Genomic DNA, 9,479 nt, shown 5'->3' with positions numbered 1-9,479 from the left:
AGGTGCGTCACTTCAAACCTGTATAAGACAGACAGGCAGGTGTGGGTGCTAACGACAGAGTCGCTCAGACCACTGCTGACGGAGCTTCTAGATTTTTTTTTCTTTGGATTTATGAGAGGAAACCACACAGGTAGGAGCGACCGTCAGGGATTCAGCCTCAGTTTCTGTCAGGTTTGACGTTCTTCCCGACCTCGGATGTTACTTTTCCAACGAACGCTCAGGACGTAAACAACAACATTTGCAACTCATTTCATTTTGACAAAGTGGACGTTGAATTCGTTTTTAGGGACCGTGGAAAAACGACTGTTTTTAGTTTCTGACAGAAGGAAAAACTGAATATATCATATTGAATCTATTTTGTAATATAAGTAATGATCCACAGGTTGAGTGAGCGATGGCCAAAGAATGTGGCAGTGTGAGAAAATGACAGGATTCATGTAGCGTCATGTTAGCGTGCCGCTAAAGAATGAGAGACGATATTATTATTGGACTTCAGTGAAACTTTAAACAGTTCCTGGTTCCAGAGATCAGAGGATTCGTTGGATCTGAATATAAACACACATATATGAGTACATATATGTCTCTGTGGACTCTTCATACTCATGACAGATGTTTGTGTTTAGCTTCACACCAGGTTTGAACCGGTTTGTAGACGTGGTAGAGATTAGAAACTATAACAGTTTAGAATAACAAGTGATGATGAAGATGTTTGTTTGTTTGTTTGTTTGTTTTTTAAATATTCAAACCGTGTGTAAGAAGGAGAAAATAAAGGTAATAAATCACTAACTACACTTTACACTGGTATACCTCCACACGCAGCTACATTAGCGCCACCTACCTGCCTCTACCTCTGAATACTTTTTGTATTCAGATGTTATACACAGAGATCCTGCAGGGTGCGCTCACAGCTCAGGTAGCCTGAACGTGCGCTGGTAACTGGTGGAACTGCAGCTTCATAAACCAATACTTCAGACGTTGAACTATAGCAGTGGTTCCCAAACTTCTCCTACAGCGCCCCCTTGTTATTGTTATTGTCATTGACCATACAGTAAATTCAGTTACAAACCAGAGAAAATTCTCCACCGCAGATAAAACCACGTCCAGCCTTGTGCCACTCTGGGGCCTCACCCCAACCTTTGGGAACCACTGACCTATGACATATGGAATGTGAATGTGATGGTCATTATCTGTCTTTGTTGTGATGTGCTGCCCCCTGGTTGATGCTGACATTTGTCTCTTTTCTTGAATATTCTTTATTCACCTACAGATGTTTCGCAAAAAAGCTTCTTCTTCACTGAGAGCGAGAAGAATTACAGAAAGTGCTAGATGTAATCATTTCTCTTTACTTTGTGGAACACAGTGTCACACGAACATGTGATGTTGTCAGAGGAAAACCACAGTCACGCCACCTAGCTGTGAACAGTATAAACAGGGCTGTGTGTTGGACAGAAACAACACGTATCGCAATGATACGATATATTGCGATTTATTGTGAAATGACAAGAAAGAAAAGAAAAAGAACCAGGAATATTGGACTGGGAATTGGTGATTAAAAAAATCAATAACTGATCAATAACCGAGGAGATTGATACAGGAGAGATTACAGTATTTATTTATCGGCTGTTGTCAGTTTGACTGAGGACACCTTGTGGTTTTCACCGGTACAACACTACATGTTGAAGTGAAGATGAAAATTCTGCCTTTTCTCATTAACAATTTAATCACAAACTGAAGACATTTTCAAATCTCTGGGGTTGATGTGTGGGAAATGTGTGTTAGTTAGTTAGTTAGTTAGTTAGTTAGTTAGTTAGTTAACTGTCTGATGATTGACCCGGTCTGTCATCTGGTTGACTATAAATCAAAACAACACTCACTGCAGTGAATCAAAGATTTGTTCCACAAACAACACAACCTTTTTTTTTTTTTGCTGACATCAGTTTCTGAAACATTTTTGCTTCAGGGAAGTTTTTATTTATTATTATTATTATTAATTACTTTTTTACATATATTTTTAATTTAATATTTCAATCTGTTTAGCACACTGTCTCAAATTGGCAGTTTTGCTGCTGGTGTGGAGTCTGACTGTTGTGCAGTGGAGGGTCTTCTGTGTGTGAGGGCTGGTGTTCGATGCTGGTGGATGGTCAATGACTTTTTTTCACTTCTCCTCCTCTTCTTTGTCCATCCTGACTTTGTTCCTCTTGTTATGAACATTGTCTCCTCTCTGTCCAACTGCGTCCACTCCTCTGTCTGTCTCTCTCTTTCAGGGAGTGTCGACCGTGGGCGGAGCTTGTCTTTCCATGTGGTGCCTGACCGGCGCGAGGCAGAGATGAGGGCCGCGGCCGAGGAGTCATCCAACAGCAACAACAGCGTGGGCGCTGGAGGAGGAGGCGGCGGGAGCACCGTACTGCAGCGCCTCCTGCAGGAGCAGATGAACCGCAACTATGTACTGCAGCAGCAGCAGCAGCAGCAACAACAAGGTGGAGGAGGAGCAGGACCTGGAGGTGGAGGAGGAGTGGTTTACGGAGGGCAGGGTCAGGTTGGTCCGTCTGACGACCACTCCATGAGCCCCCACATCGCCCGTCAGGAGCCCCAGGGACAAGAGCTGCAGACGGACAGCGGCCTGGAGAAGCTGGGCTCCTCCAGAGTGGGAGGGGGAGGAGGGGGCGGTAGTATTGGAGGTGGAGGTGGTAGTAGCGGTGGAGGCGGTGGAAACCAAGGGCAGTGCCTTAACCCCGAGGACCTCCCCACGTACGAGGAGGCCAAGGTGCAGTCCCAGTACTTCCGAGGCCACGGACCTCCTCCTCCTCAGCCTCAGCAGCAGAACAACCAGCCTCAGCAGCCCCCTCTACCTGCCTCCGTGGGGGCAGCTTTCTATGTCACTGGGATGACCAACAACAAGGTGCGCACCGAGGGCCGTCCGACCGTCCAACGCGTGAGCGGAGCGGGGAAGGTTCACCAGGACGACGGGCTGAAGGACCTGAAGCAGGGACACGTGCGCTCCCTCAGTGAGCGGCTGATGCAGCTCTCTCTGGCCACCAGTGGGGTCAAGGCCCACGCACCCGTGACTAGTGCCCCGCTCTCCCCTCAGCTGCCCCCTCCTGGTCCTCCAGGGGACTTCTACAAGCCTCAGCATCGAGGCCCACCCCCAGATTACCCCTTTAAAGGAATGGGCTCACCCACGAAGCAGCAGGAACCAGGGGGACACTTTTACCAGGAGCACAGAGGGGGGAGGGAACACTCCAGGGAGGTGCTGCCTGTCAGGTACCAGCCCCCGCCCGAGTACGGATCGTTCAGGTCAGAAACTTTTTTCATCTTCTACAGCATGTGTGTGTGTGTCCAAATATTGTTGAGTTACTGTCAGTTTCACGTGTGTGTGTGTGTGTTGTTGAGTTACTGTCAGTTTCTAATTGATATTTTCTCATATTTTCATTCCTGATGAGAACTCTGATGTTGGTGAAGAATCACTGAGGGACAGACTCTGTCTTTCTCTGTCGTTTCTTTCCATTTCGTCCGTCCGTAGTCACGACTTTCTCTTTTTTACATTAAGTGAAACTGTCAAAGAGTTTGACGTTAGAGACGCGGCCGCTGACGTGGACACGAAGAACCAGGAAGGTCCTCCAGCCTCTCACCGTCACAGTGTGGATAAAGAGGAAGTCAGCCGTTCAAAAAACAATTTATTTAAGCTGCCCCCCCCAACTCCCCCCGGTCCATCAGTTACATAAATGTCAAATCATTTAACCGCTTGTTGCTGCGTCTTAACTCCCGCCCTGTGAGTTCCTTCCAGAACACGATTTTCAGAAATAAAAGATAAAAATGTTGAGTCTCAGATTCTGTCGGGGGGGGTGGAGGGGGGGCAGAGGGGGCGGAGAAGAGCGGAGCCTGTCGGTCCTGTTCCACTGAGGATCATTAAATCATGAGCCAAACAGTTCTGATCATCATCAGGTCCAGACATGTCAGGACTTGATCTGGTTCTTCTGAGGACTAGAGGCAGGAACACCTGACAGAGGGAACAGCCCCCCCCACAGGTGGATTAGAGCGCGGTTACAGATTATGACAAACGTCACGATGGAGCAGAACGTTGACTTTGAAGTCGTCGTCTCTAAATCTCCTCTGATCTGACCCAGGATCAGCTGAACCCTGGTCTCTTCTCTCTGTCCTCAGGTCCACCAAAGAAGGTTCCGTCCACTCCCAGCGGCCCCTGCACCAGCACAGTCCCACCTCCTCCGTCACCTCGGTGGGCTCTCTGTCCCGCGCCCAGTCCTCCACCCTCAGCAGCATGCTCAGCACCTCCTCCCACCACTCCTTCCACCACCAGCACCCACAGAACACGGGGGAGTTTTTCCACAGCCTGGGGCCCAGGAGTCCACACAGCCCTGGGTCACACCACGCCAGCGAGCCCTTCAACCTGGGGCCCCTGCACCCCCCCATACAGAGGGCCCATGGGTACCCACATGATCATTATGGCTCCACCCCGAGGATGCACCATCAGCAGCAGCATCAGCAGCATCAGCAACAGCAGCAGCAGCAGCAACATCATCAGTACCAGCAACAACAACAACAGCAACAACAGCAACAACAACAACAGCTACAACAGCTTCAGGGACCTGTGGCCCCCCAGCTCCAGATGCCTGTTCAAGCTGGACATTTCCCCCACCCGCACTCCTTCTCCCACCTGCAGGGGGAGCCCTTTGCCATGATGGCTCGTGCCCACCAGATGGTGGACATGCTGACGGAGGAGAACAGGATGATGAGGCAGGAGATGGAGACGTACCGCGAAAAGGTCACCAAACTGCACAAGGTAAAAAAAAAAAAAAAAACTTCATCACCCACAGAGTACACGTCAAAGTACGTGAAGTACGTGTAGTCGCCTGGAGAAGGATCTGGATTTAAACCAAATACCTGGTTTCTGGAAACCCTGGAAAAGTCTTTAAAAAAGACGTTGAGTTTCCTCATTTAAATTCAATTAAAAAAAACCATTGATTAACTAAATACTTGGTAGTACTCAACATGTACTGCAGTACAAACACCCTGTGGTATTTCAGTCCAGAACCACAAAATGTTTTTTCTGTCTATACTTTTTGTGAGGTCAGTTAATTCAAACACACTCTTCTAATAATACTCCTCCCCCCCCCCTCCTCTGTGGCTGTGGGCAGTTGGAGACAGAGATCCAGCTGGTGTCGGAGGTCTACGAGAACCTGGCCAAGTCCTCCTCCAAGAGGGAGTCTCTGGAGAAAACCATGAGGAACAAACTGGAGCTGGAGGTCCGCCGACTGCACGATTTCAACAGAGACCTCCGAGGTGAGAGAGCAGTGGGGGCAATAACCCCCCCCCGACCCCCCACCAGACCCCCCACTGAACGTAGTCTCTCTGTAGGGACGGTTTTCTACTCAGTCATTTATAGCAGATGATACATAAACATATATATGTATATATATATATTTATGTTTGTATGTCAGTGGAGGTCGTGTCCTTCAGTCATTTTTAACGTCCATCTTGAAGTCAGTGAATAAAAAGCAGCTTCATTTTTCCAGCGTTGACTCATCCTCGAAAAAAACCCCCAAATCATTTGTTTGATTTTGTTTTGTTATGATTCACCGTGCGACCAGGTCCCAGCGGTGAATCACTGACAGACACGGAGTCGGAGAGAAGAAAACCCTCAGAGTCAGAAGTTTGTTTGTCCCACGGTGGAAGTGACGCAAACGTTTAGAAACATTTAATATTTCTTTTATTTTTGTTTCTCAGAGCGCATGGAGACGGCCAACAAACAGCTGGCGGCTAAAGAGTGTGAAGGATCTGAGGACAACCGCAAAACCATCTCACAGCTGCTTATACAGCGTGAGTGAAGCACACACACGCACACACACACGCACACGTTTGAACAGCGACATTTTTGTGTTGAGAATCGTGTGTGTTTTCAGACAAGGAGACGCTGCGTGAGAAGGAGAAGCTGGAGATGGAGCTGAACTCTCTGCGCTCCACCACAGAGGACCAGAGGAGACACATCGAGATCAGGGACCAGGCTCTGAACAACGCCCAGGCCAAGGTGGTCAAGTTGGAAGAAGAGGTGGGAACTGTCGGGTCACATGACCTGAGCTTCAAAACTCACTTTCAAATGAATTCCTGTCGAGAGAGAAATCAGTGTGAATTTATCAGTGAATTAAGAAAATGTTGAAGCTCTGCGCCCCCTGGAGGTCCCCGCCCCCCACGTTGGGAAACACAGCTCTAAAGCTCTACCATGAAAAAACATATACTTTTTTTTTTTTAAATTGTAAAAAGTACAATCCTGTGTAAATTCACACACACGATCTGCAGCCTGAGAAACTCTGGCCTGGTTTTTGGTGGAGAACCATTTAAATCAGGTCACTTTCCTGTTGCTGGGAGTTCTTGGCCCTCTGCTGGTGTCTCCTGGTAACCACTGTTTTAGTTTAAAGTGGAAAATCTGTGTGTGCTGCTGCCTCACTGCTGGACTGGAGCTGCTCGGCTGTCTGACACCGCTGCCCCCTGCTGACCTGGTGGTTTTACAGAATGTTTCCTCCTGAACAGAGTAAAGTTGTACTCTAGTATTTTCACTGTCTTTACTTCCTTTTTAATACTTTTTTTTTTTTTCAGTTTATGTGCGGTGTTTCTCTCTGCGACAGGGAGGGAGGAGGGAGGAGGAGTGGCGGTCGTCCCCTCTCGCGCTGTGAAAGGGCGGTTTGTGATGTGTGAAACAGCGCCCCTCTAAATGTTACGTGGTGAATTAGCGTTGAAAACGTGGTACTGCACCCTGTGGCCGTCACGTCATCGACGGTTAATGTGTGGTGTTTAAATGTCTCTGTCTATATTTTTATATATTTTATATTGTTTTATTTTTGTACTTTTGCAACGTTTCCTCATGTTTTACGTCTTGTGTAACTTTCTCATTTTTTTGTTTCTAGATAGAACTTTATTAACAATGAAAGAGTTTTTTAATATTCACTGGAAACGACCAAAACCACAGTGTTCATACATTGACTTTGACATTTCATTCTTTATTATCCCCCCCCCCTGCCTCCCCTGCCTCCCCCCCTGCAGCTGAAGAAGAAGCAGGTGTATGTGGAGAAGGTGGAGCGGATGCAGCAGGCTCTGGCTCAGCTGCAGGCCGCCTGTGAGAAGAGGGAGCAGCTGGAGCACCGACTGAGGACCAGACTGGAGAGAGAACTGGAGTCACTGCGGATGCAGCAGGTGGAGCCACCGTGCAGTGTTTCACTGACTAATGTTGTTGTGTCTGCTGGTCCAGCGTCTCATTGTCCTTCATGTCCTTCATGTGTGTAGCGTCAGGGCAACTCCCAGGGTAACGGCGGAGTACCGTCGGAGTACAACGCCACAGTACTGATGGAGCACCTGAGGGAGAAGGAGGAGCGAATCCTGGCTCTGGAGGCCGACATGACCAAGTGGGAGCAGAAGTACCTGGAGGAGAGCGTGATGAGGCAGTTCGCTCTGGACGCAGCCGCTTCAGTCGCCACCCAGAGGTAGGACACAGGAAATACACCCGAGGATTTTCATCGTCCAGCAGATCTGCATGTTCACGTCCAGCCAGCAGGGAGCGCAATTTCAAACCAGACCTCATGTTCTGATGTATGACATAAATATCCTGTCAGTCGAACAGGATATGATGTCATCAAACCACTTATCATTTCTAATTAAGTGATACCATGGCAACACAGACGCAGAAACACAACAAAATACTTCAGAGGAACCTGGAGAACGCTGGTTCTGGGCTTTGTTTTTTTTTGTTTTTGCTGATGTCGACCTTTTTTCTGTTCGAGGGAGAGTCTTGTAAGAGTTCTAATGTTGTTCTGCAGGGACACATCTGCAGCAGTGATCAGCCACTCTCCCAGCAGCAGCTACGACACGTCAGTGGAGGCTCGGATCCAGAAGGAGGAGGAGGAGATCCTCATGGCCAATCGACGCTGCCTGGACATGGAGAGCAGGTAAACCACCCCCCCACCCCTCCCCCACACACCCCCCTCTGTCTAATTCAGTCAGGTCAGCAGATTCCTGGTAGAATTGGCCACAGAGCCTGTTACTTATGGCTCCCTCTGCTGGAGGATCCTGGAAAGTCTGCAAGTGTTAAGGCCAGAAAAACATTCATGTAATATGAGCAAGTGTTAAGGCCAGAAAAACATTCAATATGTGCTGTAGTAGATTATTGTACTGTGTCAGTACTGCGTCAGTACTGCGTCAGTACTGTGTCAGTACTGTGTCAGTACTGTGTCAGTACTGTATTATAAAGTTCATGTCTCTTTAACCGTTTCAGGATAAAGAATCTTCACGCCCAGATCATAGAGAAAGACGCCATGATCAAGGTTCTCCACCAGCGCTCCAGGAAGGAGCCCATCAAGTCGGACCTGCCGTCCACCATGAGACCCTCCAAGTCCCTGATGTCCATCTCTAACACCGGAGGCTCGGGACTTCTGTCCCACAGTCTGGGACTCAGCAGCTCACCAATCACTGAAGAGCGCAGGGACAGCAGCTGGAAAGGAAGTCTGGGTAAAAACCACAGAGCCGTGAGAGCAGGTGCTGTTTGAACCCCGTCCACTGACGCCCTCTGTCTTCCACCAGGGGTCCTGCTGGGTCCAGAGTTCCGTGCAGACTCTCTCAGGACGGAGTCCATCTCCTCCTCTCCCTCCCCCGTCCTCCCCTCCACCCCCATGACCGCAGGTCACTCGAAGACGGGCAGCAGGGACAGCTGCACCCAGACGGACAAGGGTCAGAACCAGGAGGGCAGCAAACCCAGCACTCCTGCCCTGCAGAGCATGACCCTCCCTGCCCGTCTGTCCAGCCCCAGCCCCGTCTACATCCCTGACCGCATCGCAGGTCAGTTCAGGGCGGAACGTTTATGATTCTTGCTGATACTTCGCCCTATAACCACTGTACCAGTAGTCGATCGTACCAGTAGCTGATCGTACCAGTAGCTGATTGTACCAGTAGACGACTGTACCAGTAGACGGTTGTACCAGCAGTCGACCGTACCAGCAGTCGACCGTACCAGTAGTTGGCCGTACCAGTAGCTGACTGTACCAGTAGCTGACTGTACCAGTAGTTCATCGTACCAGTAGGCGATCGTACCAATAGGCGATCGTACCAGTAGTCGATCGTACCAGTAGTTGATCGTACCAGTAGCTGATTGTCCCAGTAGTCGATCGTACCAGTAGCTGACTGTACCAGTAGCTGACTGCACCAGTAGTTCATCGTACCAGTAGGCGATCGTACCAATAGGCGATCGTACCAGTAGTCGATCGTACCAGTAGTTCATCGTACCAGTAGGCGATCGTACCAATAGGCGATCGTACCAGTAGTCGATCGTACCAGTAGGTGATCGTACCAGTAGCTGATTGTACCAGTAGTCGATCTTACCAGTAGCTGACTGTACCAGTAGTTCATCGTACCAGTAGGCGATCGTACCAAAAGGCGATATTACTAGTAGACGATCGTACCAGTAGTCGATGCTCACAAGT

General features: G+C 49.0%; 1 protein-coding gene across 1 annotated transcript in view; it reads left to right on the top strand.

The window, feature by feature from the left end:
• amot (angiomotin) overlaps positions 1-9,479 on the top strand; it is a 13,973-nt gene that overhangs the window by 3,243 nt on the left and 1,251 nt on the right. The window contains exons 2-12 of the mRNA XM_008333487.3: positions 1,268-1,328; positions 2,265-3,294; positions 4,162-4,798; positions 5,154-5,298; positions 5,743-5,835; positions 5,919-6,064; positions 7,054-7,203; positions 7,294-7,490; positions 7,824-7,952; positions 8,279-8,511; positions 8,584-8,838. Of these exons, the coding sequence (XP_008331709.1) occupies positions 1,268-1,328; positions 2,265-3,294; positions 4,162-4,798; positions 5,154-5,298; positions 5,743-5,835; positions 5,919-6,064; positions 7,054-7,203; positions 7,294-7,490; positions 7,824-7,952; positions 8,279-8,511; positions 8,584-8,838 (3,076 nt within the window). The remainder of the gene's footprint in view (positions 1-1,267; positions 1,329-2,264; positions 3,295-4,161; positions 4,799-5,153; positions 5,299-5,742; positions 5,836-5,918; positions 6,065-7,053; positions 7,204-7,293; positions 7,491-7,823; positions 7,953-8,278; positions 8,512-8,583; positions 8,839-9,479) is intronic.

This window comes from Cynoglossus semilaevis, chromosome 19 (genome assembly GCF_000523025.1).
Source record: "Cynoglossus semilaevis isolate Cse_v1.0 chromosome 19, Cse_v1.0, whole genome shotgun sequence".
Classification (NCBI taxonomy): domain Eukaryota; kingdom Metazoa; phylum Chordata; class Actinopteri; order Pleuronectiformes; family Cynoglossidae; genus Cynoglossus; species Cynoglossus semilaevis.
Note: the sequence above shows the minus strand (reverse complement) of the source record. Positions and strands in the feature narration are given on the sequence as shown.